The following is a 24,389-nucleotide window of genomic DNA, read 5'->3' on the forward strand; positions in this document are numbered from 1 at the left end:
CATCGCATAATAACCGCAGAAGGCGCTCCGCCACTCCGTGAAAACCCGTACGGAGTCGCCGCGCCAGAACGGGAGGCAATAAAGCAACAAGCTGATGAAATTCTTCCACATTAATCAATCACCCGTCCACGAGTCTATGGACGGCTTCTGTAGAATTTTGTGAAGGGTAGCACCCTGCGATCTTGCGTCGGTTATCATCGCTTAAACAAAATAACAAAGGACATGCATCCGCTCCCACGGATAGACGATGTATTTAATCGTCTCAGCGGGGCCCTGTATTTTTCATCAGTGGATCTCAAGTCTCGCGCTTCGCAAATAAAGTTAGACGAGAGGGAAAAGACCGCCTTCGTACGCTGCATGGCCTGATCGAGTTCACACTTTTTACATTCATGCTGGGCACGGCATCTGCAACATTCCACCATGTGATGGACACGGTGTTAGCACGGTTGCAGAGGCCACACCTGTCTCGTCTACTTGTTGTCTTCGCCCAAAATATCGATGATCGCCTTAGGCAGCTTGAGACAGTACTTGAGGCAATGTAAGACATTACAATTGCTAGAGAGCACTCTGACACTGCGATCATTTCGACACCATGGAAATTGTCTGATCCCTGCAATACGATGGCACACGAGCGCAGTGACGTGGTTTTATTTCATATTTCGCGGCATTCAAACGCCGAAAAAAAAATCGCCACGCAGCAAGTACGTACGTTACCACAAGAAATTGCATCGGCGTTAAAGTTTCCGATTGCCGATGACGAGGTTTAATAAAACTAAATTGCCTGAAACACAACTACCAACGCATAAAAACGTGCTCCTTGTTTATCTGCATAAACATAATTTTATACTATGCTAAAAATTACATTTAACAAATCGCTACTAATATTGCACACACTTTTACCTAGCATCGTGTGTACAGCTTTAAAGTTGCAGGAGACTTATCGCTCATAAAATTCATTCATACTGGACATCACGTTCTCTAGTGAAGAACGAAAACAAGTTTATCATTCTTCGTGCAATGCAGACTGCATTCTAGCAATATAATTAGAGTAGTAGAGGATGGTTTAAATTAGTGCTACGTAAATTGTGTTAAGCAAGCCGACCACGAAAGGTCGGTAATAGTTTATAGGCAGCGTTAATACTTTGCGTCAGAGCAACTTTATTAACGTCACTCAAAAGAAAAGGAACGCATAAATAATTGGGAAAATCGTGAAATATAAATAATCGGCAATAACATACACAAAACTGACACTACTTCGTGAGGAATGAGGGATCGTACAAGAAAAGTAGAAAGGAATCGGGCAACGCAAACTACGTCACCAACTTGCAAGCGCGTTCTTGATTGGGCGAGGTGTAATTTTCGGCTAGACAGGTAGCCAGTGTCATCAGAATGTGCAAGCGGCTGCAGGACCCGTAGCCGCACAAGTCTTCGAAGTCTTCGTACTGAATGTTGTCGGCAACAATGTTGCAGTGCATGCCTGTGACATTCCGCTTCGTCTCGCACAGCTGCAGAAAAAGAAATAACTGCATAGTTCACACACAGTCGGGTTTAGCAAAGGAAGAGCATAAGTGGCACGCATTCGCAGTGAAAGGAATGGTTCAGCATGGCTTCTGTGGGACATATCCCGGTGTTACGCCAGTATAAAGTTTAGTCCAGTCGCTGTGATCCCAATGTCTATTCTTTGCATCTGTTCTTTCGTGTGGTTCATTTTGCGCTTGGCTCGTATTTCAGAAAATTAGTAAGCAATTGTCCCGTATATAATAGCATGAATCCGTAGTATGAAGCGGCAGTAACCGTGGATTGATATCTGTGAATCGCAGTAAAAAATTGATTCTTAGCTCTCTAGAAAAATTTCTCCTCCAAATGCTGCACTTGCCTATTTGATATAGACCAGGTTGCTCCTGTATTTCACACTGCGCAGCTTCTAGGCTGTTCGCGACATAGCTACCAACATGATCGTACTTTCTATACTTCGAAGGATGAATGTCGCTTCGATGACGACAGTAGTTGCCTGAACGTGTTGGCTGGCGCGTTAAAATCTGGACATTCGTGCCCTTATTGTGTGAGCTGCACGGCTTGATATAGCTTGTAATGCAGATGGCTGCTTGTGTGCAAGTTCCTCCACGAAACCGCTTCGGTGCGTGTGTATGGGAGCCTTGTGGCGGGGGATTATTCCTGCACTGCAGTATGGTGTGATATTGTTTTTTGTTCTTTACCGATGTCTTCTCGTCTCGGTCGTCTCGCTTAAGGGCTCGGTGAATGTGTGCTAGAGCCGAAACATGGGCCTGCATGTTCCCAGCGAGAAGACCGTGACCGAGTGTCCCTGCTATCGTGGCTGTTTCAGGTAGCCTAAAATTATGTAATATGGCAGTCGCCGTTTGCGAGATTCAACCGCCAGCGTTGTTGGGACAGGCTTCAAGTGAATCCGTAATTATTGTTATATGTATTTTGATGAGACTGTGACCGTAGCTATTAACTACTACGTCCGGACATTAGGCTATGCGTTGTATTGCCTACGTGTTGGATCGTTAAGGCGGCGACCTCGCGGACGATGAAGTCCACGACAATGGCGGTGTGGGCGTCGCTGTCCACATCAAGGAGCTTTTTGTCTGCGTACCTCTGCTTTTGTCTGAATATCGTATGTCGGGTAATGGGCGTGTTTGTTCTGTAACGCTACCGCTCATGCGCGTAAGCGGCCTCTCGGGATGCATGTTTGGTAATGTCGCCTCTGCGTGGAGGTTCTCGAGAATAATAGCTAGCTTCTACGTAAGCTCCTTGACTGGCACGGCGTGACCCACCCAGCGATCCCACCCGCCTCTACAAGGATGAATGGCTCCGTGGTTCTTGTTTGCAAACAAGGGAGCGATTCTACTAAGTATTAGAAGGTCCTAATAAGTACCAGATCGTAAAACCATAATATTCACTCTTGACCAAAAGAAGTCACAGTTTAGTTCGAAAGGCGAAGCACTCATTACGATAGCAAATTATCAGACAGTCCTGCGCACTAAGGTTAGCAGTTTCATTAGCTGTACTAACTGTCAACATTCGCTTACTAACTAAATTGACAAGCATGGTGCCACGCGCGCATGGGTAGACATAACACGTCTTAGCCTGAAATGGGGAACACTCGCTATTAAAAGGCTGACGCGTTGAAGAGCGGCGACTAAATTCCCCTTCATGATGGCTCTCGCTTCAACGCAAACCACGCGCTCGAGAACACAGCGCCCACGAAGTCGTCATCTATCCAGGGCCAGCTAGCCTTCAAGCCCATCGCGCATTACCTCCAAGAAAAGACGTCCGCGGGCGCACTCAGCCGCTACATGCGTAGCAGCGGTCGGAGTAAACGTGTAGACGTTCTCTCTCCTAGCATGCACGCAAGTTCCCGCTCCCTCCCAATGCGCGGAGGAAGAGGCTGGCTCACCAAGCCACTACCCTTCGCGGATCACCTTTGTGTGCTTGTTCTCGCGCCGAGAGCATGCGGTGCGCGACCGTATGTTTACGCCGATGGAGAACATTGGCCTGCAGGGCCCATATAATTGCTATTGCAATAAATGTTGCGTAGTACTCGGATACTTCCTGAAGTCCTTAAAGTCCCTAAGTTGCGAAGTACCTCGGATTACATTTTTAAGTCCTTACAGTCCATACAAGAAACGCGCGTAGAGATGTCCTCTGTGCATGTCTGATAATGCGTTTGTGGCTACCTTGCGTAGTGTCTGTGTTCCTTTTGCGTCTTAATTTGAATTGGGGCAGAATGCCACACAGTGAAAAGGCAGTGAACTAAATTGTACATTGAACTAGATTGAAAGTGCGGGCTTCTACAATTCTACAATAATAAATTCCTAATTCGTAGCGAGAACAGCGAGAAAATGACAAAAATGGGCAATCGAAGTGGAGTCATTAATGTTGGACCATGGTACCTCCCATGTGACGCCAGTACTCGCTGATTCACAGAGTGAGCCTCTTCAATTATCAGCCCCTGGCAGTTCCAAACAGGTTGGGACTGCTGTCGCGGCAGCACTCCATTCTGGCAGCACTCCAGCGGGTGGGCGGAACCGCTTCGGAAGTTCCGCCCACTCGTTGGAGTGCTGACAGAATCGTCTTGGTTTTTCATAAACTGGATGTCGCGGACTGTCCTCAGCTGCTGAATCACGTTGACTGTGACTGTTGACTGGATCAAGTTGAGCTGAATCACAGCTGGACTGTGACATGCTCTTCTCTCAGGTCTACTCAGACCAGAAGCCGCACACAGTCAGCAGATTTTTGCTCCGACAAGCGCAAACAGTCAACAGACGGTGGTTGTCTTAAAAAGATGCGCGCGGCGTTTACCGCCATACTGTGAAAAAAAACGTGTGCTTCTGCGTACTTTGCGCGTTCCAGACGGCAAATTTTGTGTACTCAGCTGTTGCGCCACTTAGATAGGGGCTTTGGGTTTCACCATGCGAACTTTTCACGAGCGAGCCGTCTAATAGCTGCAGCTTTAGGGTTCCTGTTTTTAAGAGAGAGACGCGGGGACCAAGCGCACATGCTTGCTTTTCTTGATGTGTTTAGCGAAATATGTCGTTGTCTGGGCATATGGGTAGCAAACAGGTGGATTTCACTTTCCAGGTGAACGAAACTGGTCTGGGCGGCATTTTACCTTCTAACAACTTAATATCATCACTCAGCGCAAGCCGCTCCTGCATGATTTCGAACATACTCGAATGTTGTCGTCAATTCTATCTGCTGTATGTGTCCTCGCCGAACCTTTTATAATGAGATTGTATGCGCGACATTAATTGTGTAGCATTTTCTGGAAGGCGTGTGGGCACCAGCGATTACCCTGTAACTTGCATCGAGTCGCGTATAAAAGCCGCCGTGATTCACCCGCAGATCCGATTTTTGACGATGGCCGACTGTGCTCGCCACTATCATTTTGAATGCAGCATGCTTTTGTTGGCACAGGTTCTCCCAATAAAGAGTTAGTTTCGTGATTCCCAGTTTTACTACTGTGTTCTTCATCTTCACCGTCAATCCAATGGGACAATATCATATTGGATGTGGCTATTTCACACCGGTAGCTGAAGTGGTATAAAATCAGAGCTTCGCCTATCACTGTTCGCTTATGTCGCTGTTCCCTTCGGTTGCCCAAGTGCGAGCGTTTGCTTTCTGACGTGTAGAATTAGTGAACGGTGTACACGCGCTCTGTCTTACACAGGCGTCGGGCCTTTATCAGATGGTGTCGCCATCTTTATACATATCGGAAGGCGCGTTTTCCGTGAAGAGGGGCGTTCTGCGATCGCGATCTTGCTTATGTCCATGTGGTAGTTCCGCCTAAATTTCCCCGGCCAGGAGCCAGCTTAAATACAGCGGTTAAGGGACACGAAGAGCGACAGCGCGATGTTATCGGCGCTTTGCGAACACGTTGTATGCGCTCAGGATGATATTCTAATATGCAAGCTTTATGGTTGTGCCGGCGACGTGGCCCCTGCAGGTGCACCACCCTGGAGGCCACGCTGATGAATTCGCTGGTAGGGGGCTATCTACGACCAGCTACCAGCAGACGACCACACTCACGAAAGTGCCTTCCGGTCACGGTGCTTGCGAATGAAACCTCGGACAGTCCCCGATTTCTGGATCACGTGAATGGTACGCGCTCTTTTGTCGAGGCTAGTCATACCGGAAGCCGCAGACGGTTTGCAGAGAGTCCGGAACTGCATAATCGAAGAAGCCTATTGTGGCAGTAAGGGAAGTTACGTGGTGTTACATCAATACGTCCGTTTTGGCGGCGCCAATTCAGATTGAAGAGTCATACCGGGACCTTAACAAACTGGTATATTTGCACACACAAAACAATGATAGACTTCTGCAAAAATAATTAGTTGAGATATCTCGGCTAAGTATTTTTTTAGTGTGCTCTTAAGTTGTTCCTAAACACATGCGCGCACCACAGTTGTGCCCTCCGTTCCTACTGTCTGGAAATTTGGAAGCTGTATAATAGAGAACGCGCACCCGCTTTTGTCAGCGCCGCCATTCAACCAATTTCACCTTGAAGCGAAGCGTGAAGGTGCCTTCGTAGGTGTAGAGCATCAGGTCTGATTTGTCATACGAAAACAGTGCCTAAAAGGTACTGTCGATCTGGAACGTGTCGTTGTAGTTCGTATTCACAGCCACAGCCCTGTTGGAACGTATTCACAGCCACAGCCCTGTTCACAGCCCTGTTGGAACAGCACGGTAGTTTGGCTCACGAAACGGCGGCAAAATAAATCTTCTAGCATTAATCGAGGCTAAGGTAAAAATAAATCATTTAGCACAATTCAAGGCTAGGGTAGTAAAAAGTAGGATCCTGCGTGTGCGAATTCGGTATATATAGAGCCTCCGACTCCCGCATGCATCTATCGCATAAGTAAAAACTCACCACAGGCTGCAGCCGAAACACAGCAAACGCACAGGCTGTCTTTTGATGTAGTTGAGAGCAACAAATTTAACACTTAAAAGAATAACCAGTTTATTATGACAAACCGTCATTCATAAACACTAGCCTCATTTATTCGGAAGGAAATATCCGCTATTACTAGAGAAAATCAGGGGCGGACTTCTCTTCCCTACCTCGACTAAACCTTCGCGGCCATCTGTCTGCGAGAAGCACGAATTTCATGGTATCTTTGCATTTTGTTTGTTTTGTCACAAGAAATGCTTTCAAAACATGCTAGGTTAAGTATTTAGATGTAATGCAAATTACATTTTCCTTACTTATAAACAATGAACCAGTCGCAAGGAGATGATACAGGGATATTAGACGTCAACGAGACGCAAGGACAAGTCACCATCTGTGCTCAGTTCTTGAGTCTTTTCTCGCTTACCTGGACTCCTCTCGTGGTAAGAATGCTGATTGTTACAGTAGCGTAAATTGCTAGCACAGCGCAGTAATCTATACTTGCCGGAATGGCCGTTTTGTCGGTACAGAATTGCTAGTATGTTAGTGCAGGTCAAGATAAAATGTACCATCAAGAATGACGGATTTGTTGGTGCAGAATAGCGCAGCATGTCAGTAAAGGTGTTGTTGAGATGTACCAGCAAGAATGGTAGTTTCATTAGTACAGAATAGCGTAGCTTCTTAGGGCAGATTAAGTGAAGCTGTAGCAGTAAGGATGGCCGTTTTGTTGGTACAGAATACCTGGCTTGTTAGTGCACCTCAAATTAAACTATACCGGCAACAATGACCATTTTGCAGGATGCGTTGTTGGGCAAGTTGGTTGTTGGGCAAGGGCCTGCGCTGGCACGGTGTGATATATAAGTGTTTTTTCTCGAATAAACCTCAGTTGTTAGTTTGCGCCTGTCCTGTCTTCTTACATGTGATTGTCAAGAAAGCGCAACCAATGTTTCCAGTTACAATGACCGTTTTGATGGAATGAAATAGGGTGGCGTGTCAGGGCAGGTTATACGCCCACACAGCAGCTTTTGTTATACGCAAATAAACTCATCCTATCCGGCAGGTGCGAGTAGCCAGTGCCTGAGGTATCGGCGGCCGCGATCTTCTATTTCTTTCGTAATGAGGCAGCCTCCGGCTATTCAGAAGACGTATCCAGTTTTGTTCGGGATATTAATGCTTCTTTAATGCATCCACGTCACTTTGACGCTATGAGCTTTTGGGGTTTTGTGACGTCGAGTGACAGACAGGTGAAGTGGGCTCAGCCTGAAACCTTTTGACCAATAGCAGAGGGTTAATAGCGAAAAGGCGTCGGATAAAAAATAATTATTATTTTTTTTTCGGTTGAGTCATGCATAATCAGCGCATACACGTCATATCAGATGTGGAGCTATCGCGGTTTCCGTGACGTCGCGTGCAAGACAGGCGAAGTGGGAGTGGTTCAAAAAAGTTTCCAGAATTGGAATAGTAAAGTTTGGAATAGCTTCACGTTATAGCGCCCTTGCTATGTATGCATTTGTGTCGTGGCTGGGTTCATCACTTTTCTAGCGAAAGGAGATTCAAGTTGTCCCCATGGAAACACCAAATTACGGTGTCCTGACTTTCGATAACAAAAACAACGACGTTGCATTGTTGTTTCATTTTTTTTAAATAATTCACGGCAGGCCAAGCTAATAAACACCCGAAAGAACGCTCGAGAACCTCACTCACGTTGGTCCAGGCGTGCAGTTATTCGACGTGCTTTTTGGTCTTCTCCAACTAACAATGGAAATTTCGAAGCTTAATCTGATTGCTAACGTAATATATGGGCGTGTTGCCAAACAGGACAATTATATCCGAAAACGGAAGGTTGCTGAGATATTCGCCGTCGATGCTTCCTCCTAAGCGTTTCCAGTTTAATAGCTTGAATACTTCTAAGCATGCAGTGAATAGGAATGGAGAGATTGTCTCGCATTGCCTGAGTCATTTCTTGATAGACTCTACGTTTCTCCTGGAGAACCAAAGTAGCTGTGGAATCTTTGTAGATATTTCCCGAAATTATGCCTCCTGTACTTCTTGATTTCGCATTGTATCGATGACGGCTGGTATGTGCACTGAACCAACTGCCGTTTTCTGATCCATGAAAGCCATATAGAGAGGTTGATTGCACGGGGCAGATTTCTCGATTGCCTGCTTGATGACATACATGCGATCCATTATAGAATATCCCTTCCTGTAGCCAGCCTCTTCTTTCGGTTGACTAAAGTCTTGTGTTGCCCTGATTCTGATGGAAATTATCTTGGTCAATGTCTTATCGAATGCTTAAGGCAAACTAATGGCCTATAGTTCTTCAATCCTTTGACGTCTCCCAATAAATTAATTAGCACATAACTCAGCACCGGTACAGGTTATATCTCACCGTCGTCACTCCATGCTCGCGTGACCAATGATGCATTTTAACTTCACCGAGAGGCCAATTCCTCGTGCACTGTTCAAAACGTTTCGGCATCCTTGAATTTTGCAATCGTTTAATACTGGTGCAATTCTAACAAAGTAAATTGCATTGCTTCCCATGTGACCTGGACGCCTGGGGTCACAACGCATCCTATCATCGCCACCCACGCTCATTCTGCACCACTCATTCAGGCACGGAGTAACATATTCAGTAGAGCCGACTCATCTGACAAGTGCTCCCCTTTTATCGCTATAGCAATTATGTGAAAACTGCAGGCGTATTTCTGCCATTGGCGTCGCCGTCGCCGTGGGGCTCCGTATAAAGACGTAGACCGATAAATTTGCCGCCGTTCGCCGTATGCTGCATGTGCGAGTGAAAGCTTGCGAGGGTGAACGGGTGATAGCGGCTCAACCTCGCGCACGCAAGAGAGGGAAGCGGGGAGGCAGCCGTTATCGCAGCGCAAGCGATAACGGTTGCCGGCTTAACTCGCGCAGCCAACGCCTGCGTCGCTGCCTTGTAGCCTTTTAAGTGCCACCACACCCTGGAAAATGCTATGTTCGTTAATACGCCGAACGTTTGGGAGCACTGCTATTACGGCGTGCAAGCGGGCACGTCACGTGGTATTTTTTGTATTTTGAGGGTATCTGTAGTAACCGAGAAAATACTAATACCTGCTAGATATAGAGTTCAAAACCGCTTAATCGAACATTTTGCAAACCGCACTACAATTTTCGAACTGGATATTTTTTTTAATTTTCTTGCGTAACTTCATAGCTTCAGAAGTTGGTTAATTATTATTGACTGATTATGCAATTAAGGAAAATACAAAAAATAGTGTGACTTACTCCGTGCAGTAGTGAGCAACATGCATTTGGGCGCGTCGTCTTAGAGTGCATCGGCATATTTTTATTATTTGGCTAAAGTTAGCTGGTACGTCAGGCAGAAACGACGGAACTATGAATTTAAAAGCACTATAATGTCTGTGTTGTGCCACTTAATCCATAATTCACGCTGATACAAAAAGATGGTGGAGCCCTGGCTCGACAGAAAAAAATAAGCATTTGCATATAACCCGGTCTCTAGGATTATCCCGATAACTTGAAATTTGCTAAATTCTCTGATTTGTTTTCAGGCACCCTTTGCGCTATATTTCGTTTTCGAATGTCGGTGAGACTAATTCACGAAATTAACTTAATATTTGCGCTGAGCTGGCCCTCACGTGCCATTACTGACGCTTAGACTCGGTTTTCCAGACTTCGCGCATCTACTTCTTCTCCCTTCAGAACACTGAGTTCAGCCTGTGTGTCTTACCTTGACTAGTCGATTCCGCTTTGACGCAGTCTTAAGGGGCAAATGCAGGTTTGCTTATCATTTTATGCGAAATAGGAATGTACGCGTTCGGCACAAACCTGGAGGCATTTTGCTGATGGCGTGATGTACTCAAGAATGTTACCGCCTACTAGTAACTGAGGCGTGTTGACTTGTGCATAGTGGTAGACCCGACTGGACCGCATTTCGTCCAGGTACGTCTTGGTCGTGTGATTTGCGATGAGAGCGCTCATTAACCTCTCGTTTCGGCAGAACCTGCAAAAACAAAAAGGATTACCGTTGCGTGCTAGAATTATGGAAATGTTCATTGAAATGTCGAAACGTTGAATCGATATGCGCATTGCGGACAGCTGACACCGCTATTACAAGAGTGCTAAATTTCATCGAGCGGAAGCTGCACTGATAACCCAGCCATCCATCCGAATGTCGGGAGAATTCTGCATATGGAGCCTACTGAGACCGAGCTCCGCATTTCGCAGTCGATCGTCCCGTATACGGCTGTGTCGACTGCCGCTACTACGAAGTGTTTATAGAGGCTGAAAAATTCACAGGTTATGCACGACAATCGCCGCACCAAGCCCCAGTAATGTCGTGAAGGGCTGTACTGACATAAAAAGCACGAACACGCTAACGCGCTGCTATAGCACCGATAAGTGAAAAAAAAAAATGCAGTAAAAAGGGCAAGGGGCAGGTAAATTTTTGTGTGTGTGTGAGTGGGCGGAGGGGCGTGTAAGTTAGTGCATGATCGACAAATCGCGTGAGTAGTAAAATACGAGCAATCTCCTTGTTTTAACTTTTATTTAAATTGTGGAAGTTCTATAGCCAGAACTGCGATCTGATAAGGCATTTGCCGCTGTCGGGGACCCTGGGTCCATTTTGACTACCTGGGACTCTTTAACGTGCTCCTGAATCAAAGTACAGCAACATCTTTGCATCCTCTCTTCGATGTGAGGCCGCCGGAGCCGGATATCATAATGCAAAAGGATAGACAGTTGGGCGAGTTGGTACGGTAACATGATTTTGGCTTCTAGCGCGAAGTGAAACACGGTTAGCGCTCGTCCTGTCTGCTCCTTTCTGTGTCCGTGCTTCACTTCGCGCTAGAAGCCAAAATCATGTTACCGGATATCATACTTGCGATTTCGAGCTTAGAAGCGCCACACCATAGTCACTAATCTAGCGTGAAGTGTTTCTCCTTGCCGTCATCATCCTTCGAAAGCAGGAGGCTGCTCCGGTGGTACGAAGGGCGAACAATGTGAACCACGCGGCATTTCGGAGACAGCAGATTCTGCACCATTGCAGATGCCGAATGTTCCAGTGTGAACGAGCTATTACAGGGAGCATGAGTAATTTTTAATTAAGAATGGGGCTTTGCGTTCCAAAACCACGATCTGAATATAAAGTGCGCCGTAATGGAGGACCACTCGGGGTTAATTATTTTGCACCTCAATCAATGCGCACGTGTGTTTTGGCACTTGGCATCCATCGAAATGCGGGCGCATTGGCCGGGATTCGATCTCGTCACCTCGGGCTTAGCAGCCCAACACCATAGCCACTAAGCAACCACGGCAGGTAAGGAGCACGAGTAGTATGCCGGGAAAAAATGCTATATCCGGTAATCTAGCCCTTCGCTTTCGCTGATGTGAGCTTTCTTTCCACGAATACAGGTTGTTGCATAAGCATTCGGATGAGATAACCAGACAGAGAATAGCAGCTATCCAAGTAGAATGGCGCAATGCTGCATCAATAGCCCTTCAGTATTTCCCTCTGGAAGACAAATTCAGTGCCCATACACATCATTGAAATTTGCGATAAGGAAACTTTACTATAATTGCATAAACGAGCTGATGTTTCAATGAAGCTTCAGCTGACACAGCGCTGCATGCACGTTTCTCTCTCAGTAGGTTCCATTGTGGTGTGCTGGAAGATATTAATACTAAATCAACCGGCAAGCTATTTTTGGTCGCGTTTCTCCTTAGCCTAGAGCTTCTGTGAAACATGATTTTTTTTTTCCTATGATGTTTCAAACGGGTCTCTGAGGCAGAACCTCAGAAAATCCAATCGAGGACAAAGCCGATCGTTCCACCAAGCACACAAAACATTTATTATAACCAGTATGCGAAAAAAAAAATATGGAATAAACGCCCAACAAGGAACTCGCAGCAATATAAAAATACCATTCGAGCTAGAATACTGCGAACACAGTAAGAGTTCGGGCATACCCCGAGTGCAAGCACGCGTAACAGTTCAACGTTGATGGGTGGCGTCGAGTGCATAGAAGACGTGGCGTGGCGTTCATGTCAACCGAAATATTAATGGGGCCGACTGACGAGTTGGTGATCAGAGCGCCGCAGCTCCGGCTTGAAACGGGAGAACGAGAATAGAAGCTGTGGTACAGCGGGACATTCAGGCCACGGAGCTGTGCGCTGAAGTCAGGCTCATAGACCGATTGCTCCTGCTGTGCCTACGGGCACGGAAGTCTGCAGGCCTCAGGTAGAAGTCCACGGCTTGGTGGAGGTAGGTCCGACGCACGGGAACAGGCTGGAGGGAGGTCCCGGTCGGATGAAGTCCTAGCGGCTTGGGTCCGGAACCCGGCTGCGCACCTTCGTCTCCCGGTCCTGTGGCCGACCTTCGCCCTACGTCGCTTCCTGGAACTCCTGCTCTTCTGCCAGCGCGTCTTGTTTCTTTTTCTTCGGCTCTAGCACTTGTGTGTTTTTCGGATTGGTGACCCTTGGAACTCCGTGTTCACCGGTGATTGGCCCCTAGAATATCCGTGGGCTCTCCCGATTGAATTTTTTCTGTTTATTTTCTTTGCTCTCTGCATGTGCCTTCGTGCTCCACGGTCTTCGAAGTCGTCTTATCTTGCCCAGCACGGGATTCACGTCTGATCGTGCATTCTTCGTTGTCCTCTTTTCATCTCATAATTCATTGCACTTTGTCCCGCGCACCCAACGCATCACATAAGTCCCTTTTTCGAAAAGTTCTTATGTCGATGGTAAAACTGCCGCTTAGTGTGCGACAAGTCCATTAGACCACATGCCCCGGCCATTTAATGCACCGCCCACTCTGCTTTCACCACACAGCACTGAGCAGTTCCAAGCACAGTTCACTGAGGATACAAAGCAAAACACCCACAAAAGAATTCAAACAAACCAAAGCAATGATTGTGTTTAGTCCAGGGTCAAAGATTCATACGGCACTACCGGGGATTCTATCGGTATCCTCAGGTTACCCCAACTTACATAAGACAAATAGCACGTCTCTTCGGTGTTTGAGAAATATCACCGACGCCAAGGCGATGTGATTTTGTAACCGCGAACATTTGTTCTTCGGGATGACCTGAGTCAGAAGCTGAGCTCGCTCGCACGCCTCGATCCGGGAATTATTACCATTGAATACACGGCATTATAAGCACGTGTATTGGCACACACAAATGCTAATGATCACTTCAACGTGTCAGCTCAACTTGAGGTACGATCATTCAACTTGTCTCTTAGCGGAAATGCTTGCTGTCTCGCAAGACATAACAGAGAAATGTGCTGATTCCTTACTGTATATTGAGGAATGCAAAGTCGATGCACTCTCTTTGCATTGTCTCATATCTGATTCTGAGTCCTCATAAGTTCGCTCTTTATCAGAGGAAATATTTTAACTGTAAAGGTCCTCTGCAAGCAGGACGTCAGGCACCCTCAAGGTGCATACGGCGTCACTAAGTGCTCGCATGCAATGTGGCTTGCATATTAAGTCACACACCTCTTCCTCTGAGCTTGTGCTAGTGGGTTTACCGAGTATATCTATGCTAATTTCTTTACAGGCACAACTTGTTATACTCATATTCTCTTGACCTGAGACGTCACGGTAGCGTTGACTGAAAACAAGGCCACTTGCCGTCTCAATTGAGCAATCCACCTGACTACTTGGTGACTGCCCTAGAGTTCGTCCTACAGTCTTCTCGGTCATTATCTGTGCAACAATACCAGTCTATTTCCTTGGAGTGTTGGTAAGGTATGATTAACTCTTCGTAAAAATGTGATTTGCTCGAAGAGGCCCCAAAGCACATTTCATCTTGTGCGCCACTTTCATGTTTAATTCTCGCTGCGCTAAGATAAATTACGGTTACCCTCTCTTGAGGTAAACCATCCCCGTGGTCCTCAAACCTGATGAGGCCACTTGTCACCACTGTAGGTGTTTCACCAGAAAAATGGCTGACCGTCTAATGCTCGCGTCGAACTCTTCATGGTCATTCACTATGCCAACCACTTCCCAGTCTGTCGAGCTTTCTAAAGACATTTGTGCCTTTTTACCCAAGGTGAGTTTCCTTGCTCAGATTCGCAAGCGTTTGTCATTTCCAGTGGGACTTGTCTGTTCCTTATTGTACAAAATGCCTACGCTTTCACTGAGATCCAGTCTGGGGCCGATTATTTCTTTTTTTCCCCCATCTGCATTCATCATCTACATTTATATTTACACTTTACCGCAGCAAGCAAGTGCTTGCTGCGGTAAAGCTAGGGAAACTACGGAGCATGTTTTATTAGAATGTGAAGACGTCTACCCAGCGGTCGAGTCAGGCACCACTGGCGTCCTTGAAGCCCTTGCGCTCAGCGAGAGCAATGGGAAAGTAAACACGTCCGTAATAGGGATTAGTAAGAGGCGATTGGAGGATTGGTGGAATAACAGTAGGGAAACGACAAAAACACGGAGACGTACAAAAGCACAGTTCACAGTAGGGGATCAGAAAATTTGGTTGTGGGAGTCCATAGCGTTTCTTTTTCTTTTTTTATTGTTTAACCTAGGTAGGAGATTAGGGATTATAATAGCAAGAGCTTGGTGGCGCAACCCACCGCCCCGTTCCAAAGGGGACGCTCATAAGACCCATCCATCCATCCTTCTCCTTGCTACCTGTTGTTGGCGCTCTAAGCATCCTTCGCAGTGCACACACCACGCGCTCGCGTGTTCCCTTTCATAAAGGACGACCCTGTACCACGCGGCGACCCGATTGTTGTTGGCGCTTTCGTCAAAGCGACGCCTGCACCCTTCCGCCGGGAGTCAATCGTGCCAAAACTCGCGCCATGCGGTTCCAGCTCATTACAGTCGGACGCCTTTGTGCCGAATTGCTTCGGGAGTCCGAAATCTTTCGTTATACAATACACTTCATTGTGAAGGTAGCGCAGCGCACAGCTCACAAAGAACAGGTCGTTTCGTTCTATGAAGCGATGCTCGACTGTATCTAAATAACGCAAGCATGCATCAGGGTATCGATGCCAACGGCCATACGCAACAGCGGTTAAGTAGTGCACCGCCATTAAAATTCTTCGTTACACAGTACACGCAGCGCGCAGCTCACAAAACAGGTCGTTACGCTCTATTAAGGGGTGCTCGACGATAGATGGCGTCTAAATGAGACAAGGATGCGTCAGGGTAGCGATGGCAACGGCCATTGAACGCATGGGGCAACCGTGCACTGTCATTACAGCCAGATAATACACGCGCAAGTCTACGTGTTATCGCTCATAACCACCGCAATCGCTCGGGCAACATTTGTAGTCTTCTCACAAATACTTCGTCATTGCATGTTTATCGAGAAAACCAGAACACTATTCTCACGCCGCTTCGGCAGCAGCAAAAGCCTCTTAGCTCAATAACTCCCATACAAAGCCCTTAAAGAGCACAAATGCGATATTCAAGGCCATATTTTTTAGGCACGTGCTTTTTGAGCGGCGCAAAAGAAACCACAACCACACGGAAAGAAATTTCAACAAGAGCGGACACTCCCATAGAGCGCAGCGGCCGAATTGACTGTAGCGCACCAAGCGGATGGTTTAACACCTTCTGGTTTCGGTTTTGGGGTCGCGCCTTGGGTACACGTCGCGCCGGCTCCGCTGATCGGCGCGGCACTTACTTTTTTTTCGCTTCTACTGCTGAACCTAGCGCGGCCTTGGCGTAGAATCGTTTGATTATTTCCTAAAAGTGATTGTGAACGACCTTCACAAGCTTCCACCGAATCTGTGTCACGTGCAATTTCATAAAGGAAACGCAAGGCGTCTTCTGAAATGATGAAATGTTTATTTTACTCTATATAAATCATCTTTCCGGGCTTCTTGTGCATTCATTCAAAGTTGTGGCATCAGGTAAGCAGTAGTCGCTGCCGTACGAAGCTCCACTAGATGCGATCACCAGAAAAAATGTTAATTACAAGCATGTATCATTTTGGTATATTGACCTAACAGGAATATTGCATGTAGAGGTGAAACGGGCCTAAGTGGTGAATGAGCGGCATAACAGATAAATTCACTCTTACATAAATTTCGTAGCAAATATACTCCTCCCAAACAGCGTTATAAAATCAGAACAAAACATCCGATTTTCAAGCATCCCTCCTTTCCCGGGCATTATTTCCTACACTTTAAGAGCACAAATACACGGCTAACTGCGCGTTTCCAAAACAACTTGGCCTCAGTCGACGCGATGGTACGCCAAGTACACAGAGGTGGCCGCAACACAGGCTCTCAGCCAGACCATGTTACGCGCTCGCAGAATGCCTTCTAGTCGCACTCAAGAAAGATTCGGGGACGCAAAGCCTGTTTTCAGTCGCTGAGAAGGCATAAATGTCAAGTTCTTGAGCTCCTCGGCATTATCTTTTACGCGTCCTGCCAGTGCAAAGAACACACTACCCTGTTATCACTCTCGACAATCGCTCGTCCTGGTTTGGACAAGCGTGAGTACCGAAATGAGGTATATGTTGTTGCAAGGTCATAAAAAGCGTCACAAACTTGTCCCACTAAAATTCAGTACACGCAAAACTAACTCACCACGGCCGGCTTGTTATTTTTTTTTTTGCTAACAGCTTCACAACCCCAGGCAGGGCAAGCATGCCTCAAAAGTATCTCAAAAAGTTAAGAAATGAATTACAATAAATTTGGGGGTCAGAATACCTCATGAACTTCCCTCAGTAAGACACAGTACACGCGAAACTAACTGCGGCACACAGCCGAGCTGTTTTTCGCTAACTGCACCACTTTGCCGAGCGCGGCCACTGTGCTTGATAAGTACCCCAAAAAGTAGCGAAATTAGTTACAGTAATGTCTGGGGTCAGAGAAAGCGCCAGAACTTGTCTCGGTACAATTCAGTACACGCGAAACTGCATCACACGGCCAAGGTGCTTTTCGTCACAAAGCTAGATGCGGCGAGCGTGCCCTATAGAAACTACCGAAATAAGTTGTAATAATGCTTGGGCTCATAGAAAGCGTCGCAAACATCTCCCAGTACGAGTAATTAACTCAAATTAACTAGGCCTGGATGGCGGAGCTGTTTTTCGATAATAGCGTCACTATATCCGTTCAGTTTTGTGCAGTAAGCCTAAATGTGCTTGAAGTGCGTCACAGACTGTCAAACAAAATTCCTCACCTTGTTGAAATCCAGTAGTGCAGCGGTGCCGTGTCGAAATGCAGATGGCACGCAAGAAAACGCCGGGAGCCCGAGAAACGGGCTACATCCAAAAGAGATGTGTCGCCGAGCAGAGGAACTTCACATGCGCAGCCGGCCTCGCACGCTTTGGTGGCATGTCTGGCGAATGACGCACGCATACGGCGCGCCTGGCGTGCCGCTAGCTTGTTGCTAGGTGACGCAAGAAAAATAAGTCGCGAGCTATAAGTTCATTATTACGCAAAGCTTCTTTAGTTTTGGCGGGAAAGAATAAAAAAATAAAACGTTGAGTGTAAGTTCATTTCACATTCTTCTTTTCCTATGCTCGTGTCAACTAACAGATGGTGTTGACACTAAGCGTGACGTGTTTCCTGTTGCCAGCTTTTGCCGAGTGCACCCTCTTATTGAATTTCTTTCTCTATGCCAGAGTCCTTCAATGCTTTGAAAGCATTGAAGGACTCTGCTAATACCGTACCTCACGGCGACGGCGACGGCACAAATCTGCCTTGAGAGTCTATAGAGTCGATATCGCAATAAAAGACAAACATTCACGTGGCATCACCAGTTACCTGGTGAATCATGTACAAAGTGCCGCATAAAGAACTGACTTTTGACACCAGACATGCAGCCGATACGGGCAACACTGACGTAATATGGTGAATGTGATGTAAGCTGTCCATTACTGGCCCAGCGTCGTGAGTTTCACAGTCTTTGTCGAGGCCGCCCTGGAGGTCCGTGAAGATAGGCGCGGACAGAGAAGTGGTGGTGTCGTTATTGCGGTTTTACCTGCAAGCACCTGCGCCTATATGTATACAACAATCAAACCACGGCCCTCAGTCCCCAGCAGCTGCGAAGCAACTGACCACGGTGGCGGTCAGACCTGCGACGCAGCAGAGGGTGCAAAGAAACCCTGGTTCCGGACAGGCCGCTATTGGAATCTGAACCTGGCAACGTTTAACGCTAGAACGTTATCTAGTGAGGTGAATCTAGCAGTGCTATTGGAGGAATTAGAGAGCAGTAAATGGGATATAATAGGGCTCAGTGAAGTTAGGAGGACAAAAGAAGCATTTACAGTGCTAAAAAGTGGGCACATCCTGTGCTACCGTGGCTTAGCGGAGAGATGAGAACTAGGAGTCGGATTCCTGATTAATAAGGATATAGCTGGTCACATACAGGGATTCTATAACATTAACGGGAGGTTGGCAGGTCTTTTTGTGAAACTTGATAAGAGGTACAAATTGAAGGTCGTACAGGTCTACGCCCTTACATCCACTCATGATGACCAGGAAGTCCAAAGCTTTATGAAGACGTGCAATCGGCGATGGGTAAAGTGAAAACAAAATACGCTATACTGATGGGCGGCTTCTATGCCAGGGTGGGCAAGAAGCAGGCTGCAGACAAGTCAATGGGGGAATATGGCATAGGCTCAAGGAATAGCAGGGGAGAGTTATTAGTAGAGTTTGCAGAACAGAATAATATGCGGATAATGAATACCTTCTTCCGAAAGCGGGATAGCTGAAAGGGGAGGTGGAGGAGCCCGAATGGCGAGACTAGAAAGGAAATAGACTTTCTACTCTGCGCTAACCCTGGCGTCATAAGAGATGTGGACGGGGTCAGCAAAGTGCGCTGCAGTGACCATAGGGTGGTAAGAACTCGAACTAGCCCAGACTTGAGGAGGGAACGGAAGAAACTGGTACATTAGAAGCCGATCAATTAGTTAGCGGTAAGAGGGAAAATAGAGGAATTCCAGTTCAAGCTACACAACAGATATTCGCCTTTAACTCAAGAAGAGGACCTTAATGTTGAAGATATAAACGACAATCTTATGGGTATCATTAAGGAGTGTGCAATAGAAGTCGGTGGTAACTCCGTTAGACAGGATGCCAGTAAGCTAACGCAGGAGACGAAAGGTCTGATCAAGAAACGCCAATATATGAAAGCCTCCAACCCTACAGCTAGAATAGAACTGGCAGAACTTTCCAAGTTAATCAGCAAGCATAAGACAGCTGACATAAAGAAGTCTAATATAGATAGAATTCAACATGCTCTCAGGAACGGAGGAAGCCTAAAAGCAGTGAAGAAGAAACTGGGAATAGGCGAGAGTCAGATGTATGCGTCAAGAGATAAAGAGGGCAATATCATTACTAATGTGGATGAGATACTTCAAGTAGCTCAGCCAGGCACGTAACCAGGATGTTTTTTTTTCGGGGGGCGGGGGGAGGGGGCCACCACCAGCACCATCATCTTCATCATCAGCAGCACCAGCAGCAGCAGCAGCAACAACAGCAGCAGCAGCCTGTTTTATGTCAACTGCAGGAGGATCTCCGATTACCCCTGTCCTAAACCAACCCATTCCAACTAGCGCCCGCGAATTTCCTGATTTCATCTCTCCACCTAGTCTTTTGTCATCCTCTATTGCGTTTTCCTTCTCTTGGTACCTATTCTGTAACCCTAATGGTCCAACATTTATCTAACCGGCGCACAACATGACCTGCCCCGCTCCATATTTGCCTCTTGATGTCAATTCAAATATCCTCTGTACCCGTTTGCTCTCTAATCCAAACCGCTCTCTTTCTGTCTCTTAACGTTATGCCTAGAAATCTTCGTTCCGTCGCTCTTTGCGCGTTCTTTAACTTGTCCTCAAGCTTCTTTGTGAGTCTCCAAGTTTCTTCGCCATATGTCGGCACTAGTAAAATGCACTGTTTGTACGCCTTCCTTTTCAATGATAACGGTAAGCTTCCAGTAAGGAGCTGACAATGTCCGTCGTATGCGGTCCAACCAATTTCTATCTTTCTATTCTTCTGTGAATATCCTTCTCATAATGAGGTTTCCTTTTGATTAATTCACCTAGGTATACATACTCCTTCACAGACTCTAGAAGCTGACTGGCGATCCTAAACTCTTGATCCTTTGCCCGGCTATTCATCATTATCTTTGTCTTCCGCATATTAACCTTCAATCCCACTCTTACACTCTCTCTGTTAAGGTCCTCAATCATTTGTCATAACTCGTCTGCATTGTTGCTGAATATAACAATGTCATCAGCGAAGCCAAAATTACTTAGATATTCGCCATCGATCCTTACTCCTAAGCCTTCCCAGTTTAATAGCTTGAATACTTCTTCCAAGCACGCAGTGAATAGCATTGGAGAGATTGCCTCCCTGTCTGACCCCTTTCTTTATAGGTATCTTCCTGCTTTTCTTTTGTAGAATTAAGGTAGCTGTACAACCTCTGCAGATATTTTCCAAGGTATTTACGCAAGCGTTCTGTACATCTTGATTACGTAATGCCTCGATGATTGCTGTTATCTCTACTGAATCAAATGCCTTTTCGTAAACTATGAAAGCCATATAGAAAGGGTTATAGTGCTCTGCGGATTTCTTGATAACCTGATTAATGACATGGATGTGATAGCTTGTAGAGTATCCCTTCCTGAGGTCCGCCTGTTCCCCTGGTTGACTAAATTCCAGTATTGCCCTTATTCTATTGGATATTATTGTGGCAAATATATTTAAAAATACTGGGAATAAGGTAATGGGCCTAGAATTTTTCAATTGTTTAACGTCTCGTTTTTTTTTATCAGTATAACGTTTGCATTCTTCCAGTTTCTGAGACCATTGCAGTCGATAGACACTTCGTATAAAGCGTCGCCATTTTTCCAAGCATTATGTCTCCTCCATCTTTGATTAAATCGACTGTTATTCCATCTTCTCCTGCCACTTTTCATCGTTTCATGTCTTGCAGGGCCCTTCTGACCTCATCGCTAGTTATAGGAGGAGTTTCTGTATCCTGTTCCTTACTGTTTCTAAGTGAGGTGTCCTGACTGCTCTGGGTACCGTACAGGTCAGCATAGAATTCTTCACTGCTTTTACTATATCTTCGAGATTGCTAATGATATCATCCTGCTTATCTTTTAGTGCATACATCTTGGTTTGTCCTATGCCAGGTTTCTTTCTCACTGATTTCAGGCTGCGTTCATTTTTTACGGCTTCTTCAGTCTTTCTCATGTTATAGTTTCGAATATCATTTATTTTCGCCTTGTTAATCAGTTTTGACAGTTCCGCGAATTCTATATCTCTTGAGTTGGACACTTTCATTTTTTTCGTTTCTCTATTACGTCCTTTGTTATTTCGGAGAGCTTGCCTACTAGTTGGCGTGGTGCCTTGCCTACCACTTAAATTGCTGCCTCTGAAACCAACCTAGTTACGGCTTCATTCATTAGCTCTATGTCATCATCATCTCTTGGTTCTGAGGCTGCATATTTGTTGGCAAGTGCCGGCCTGAATTTGTCTGCTTTTACCCTTATTGCCTCAAGGTTCACCTGTTTCTTCTTGACCAATTTTGCTCCTTCTCTCTTCAAATTTAGGTGAATCCTAGCCTCACTGACCTATGATCACTGCACTTTACCCTACCTATCACTTCTCCATTCTGTACTATGTTGGGATCAGCAGAAAGTATGAAATCAATTTCATTTCTTGTTTCTCCATTAGGGCTTTTCCAGGTCCACTTTCTGTTGCTACGTTTCTTGAAAGAGGCATTCATTATTCTAAGCTTATTCCTTTATGCGAATTCTACCAGCATATCCCCTCTAGCCTTTCTTGAGTCGACGCCGTAGTTGCCAATTGCTTGTTCAGCATCCTCCTTTTTCCCACTTTAGCATTAAAGTCGCCCATTACTACAGTATACCGAGTTTGCACTTTTCTCATTGCTAACTCAACGTCTTCATAAAACTGATCTACTTCCTCATCACCGTGACTGGACGTTGAAGCGTAGGCTGCACTACCTTTAATGTATACCTCTTATTAGGTTTGATTAGAACTGCAGCTACCGTCTCATTAATGCTGTAAAATCCGTCAATGTTGCCCGCTATGTTCTCACAAATTAGCAATCCTACCCCGTATTGCTTCTGATCTAGAAGACCTCTATAGCAGACGACATATGCGTTATTCAACCATGTATCAGCCTCACCGGTTCTTCTAATCTCACTAAGGCCGATAATATCCCAAACAATGTCTGATAATTCCTTTAAGAGGAATTATCAGACATTGTATCAGCCTATCTTAGCAATTCCTGCTAAGCTAGCCTCACTCCAGAAGACTTGGGTGTTAAACATAGCAAGGGTCAGTTTCCATTTGCGGCCTGTCCAGGTCCAGCGATTCTTAGCACCCTCTGCTGCGTTACAGGTGTGACCGCCGCCTTGGTCAGTTGCTCCGCAGCTCCTGGGGACTGAGGACCATTGGGTAATTGAGTGAACCACGTGATCCATAAGAAAGGGGACGCCAAGGACTTGAAAAATAATTGACCGATCAGCTTACTGTCCGTTGCCTACAAAATATTTACTAAGATAATCGCAAATAGAATCAGGAGCACCTTAGACTTCTGCCAAGCAAAGGACCAGGAGAATTCCGTAAAGCCTACTCAACAATAGACCATATTCACACTATCAATCAGGTGATAGAGAAATGTGCGGAATATAACCAACCCTTATATATAGCTTTCATATATTACGGAAAAGCGTTTGATTCAGTCGTACCTCAGCAGTCATGGAGGCAGTACGGAATCAGGGTGTAGGCGAGCCATATCTAAAAATGCTGAAATATATCTGTAGTGGCTCCACAGCCACCGTAGTCCTCCATAAGGAAAGCAACAAAATCCCAATAAAAGAAGGCGTCAGGCAGGCAGATACGATCTCTCCAATGCTATTCACAGCGTGTTTACAATAGGTATTCAGAGACCTGGATTGGGAAGAATTGGGGATAAAAGTAAATGGAGAATACCTTAGTAACTTGCGATTCGCTGATGATATTGCCTTGCTTAGGAACTCAAGGGACCAATTGCAATGTATGCTCACTGACCTGGAGAGGCAATGCAGAAGGGCGGGTCTAAAAATTAATCTGCAGAAAACCAAAGTAATGTTTAACACTGTCGGAAAAGAGCAGCAGTTTACGATAGATACCGAGGCAGTGGAAGTGGTAAAGGAATATATCTACTTAGGACAGGTAGGGACCGCTGATGCGGATCATGAGACCGAAATAAATAGAAGAATAAGAATGGGCTTGGATGCGTTTGGCAGGCCTTCTCAGATAATGAACAGCAGGTTGCCATTATCCCTCGAGAGAAAAGTGTATAACAGCAGTGTCTTACCAGTACTGACATACGGGGCAGAAGCATGGTGGCTTACTAAAAGGGTTCTACTTAAATTGAGGACGACTCAACGAGCTATGGAAAGAAGCATGGTAGGTGTAACGTTAAGGGATAAGAAAAGAACAGATTGGGTGAGGGAACAAACACCAGTTAATGACATCTTAGTTTAAATCAAGAAAAATAAATGGGCATGGGCAGGACTTGTAATGAGGAGGGAAGATAACCAATGGTCATTAAGGATTACAAACTGGATTCCAAGAGAAGGGAAGCGTAGCAGGCGATGGAAGAAAGTTAGGTTGGCGGATGAGATTAAGAAGTTTGCAGGGACAACATGACCACAATCAGTAAATGACCGGTGTAGTTGGAAAAGTATGGGAGAGGCCTTTGCCCTGCAGTGGCCGTAACCAGGCCGATGATGATGATGACTTGCGCCTATGTCTTGTGCGGTTTCGGAGAAGACTCGCTCAAAGCGGAAGCACAGAACCGTTCAGCATTTACTCGGCCAGCACAAAATGCATCACAGCGATGGAGTTCAACCAAAACATTACGCTTCGCCCTTTGTTTCTCCAAGCAGTAAAACGCCATCTCGCCTTGCAGAGTGTCACCTTGTGCGGAACCTTCATTGGACGCGAGCACGTTGCTTGCATGATCGAGACG

General features: G+C 46.0%; 1 protein-coding gene and 1 pseudogene across 1 annotated transcript; one reads left to right on the forward strand and one right to left on the reverse strand.

Moving 5' to 3' along the window:
- Positions 1-313: 313 nt before the first annotated feature.
- LOC139056968 (uncharacterized) lies at positions 314-17,701 on the reverse strand. The gene is made up of 3 exons (XM_070534754.1): positions 17,571-17,701; positions 10,250-10,424; positions 314-1,505 (listed from the first exon to the last, which is right to left on the reverse strand). The coding sequence occupies exons 2-3, from the start codon at positions 10,400-10,402 to the stop codon at positions 1,311-1,313; spliced, it is 348 nt and encodes a 115-aa protein (XP_070390855.1). The 5' UTR covers positions 10,403-10,424; positions 17,571-17,701; the 3' UTR covers positions 314-1,310.
- A 2,080-nt stretch (positions 17,702-19,781) lies between these two features.
- Positions 19,782-24,389, forward strand: part of LOC135909658 (tigger transposable element-derived protein 6-like) — a 39,502-nt pseudogene continuing 34,894 nt past the window's right edge.

This window comes from Dermacentor albipictus, chromosome 3 (genome assembly GCF_038994185.2).
Source record: "Dermacentor albipictus isolate Rhodes 1998 colony chromosome 3, USDA_Dalb.pri_finalv2, whole genome shotgun sequence".
NCBI lineage: Eukaryota > Metazoa > Arthropoda > Arachnida > Ixodida > Ixodidae > Dermacentor > Dermacentor albipictus.

What these genes read in the sequence shown, in the direction of transcription:
- LOC139056968 (XM_070534754.1), bottom strand. Translation starts at nt 10,402, where the DNA reads ATGAGCGCTCTCATCGCAAATCACACGACCAAGACGTACCTGGACGAA. An exon ending in CATCAGCAAAATGCCTCCAG is followed by an intron (nt 1,506 to 10,249) that starts GTTTGTGCCGAA and finishes CTTTTTCTGCAG; the next exon opens with CTGTGCGAGACGAAGCGGAA.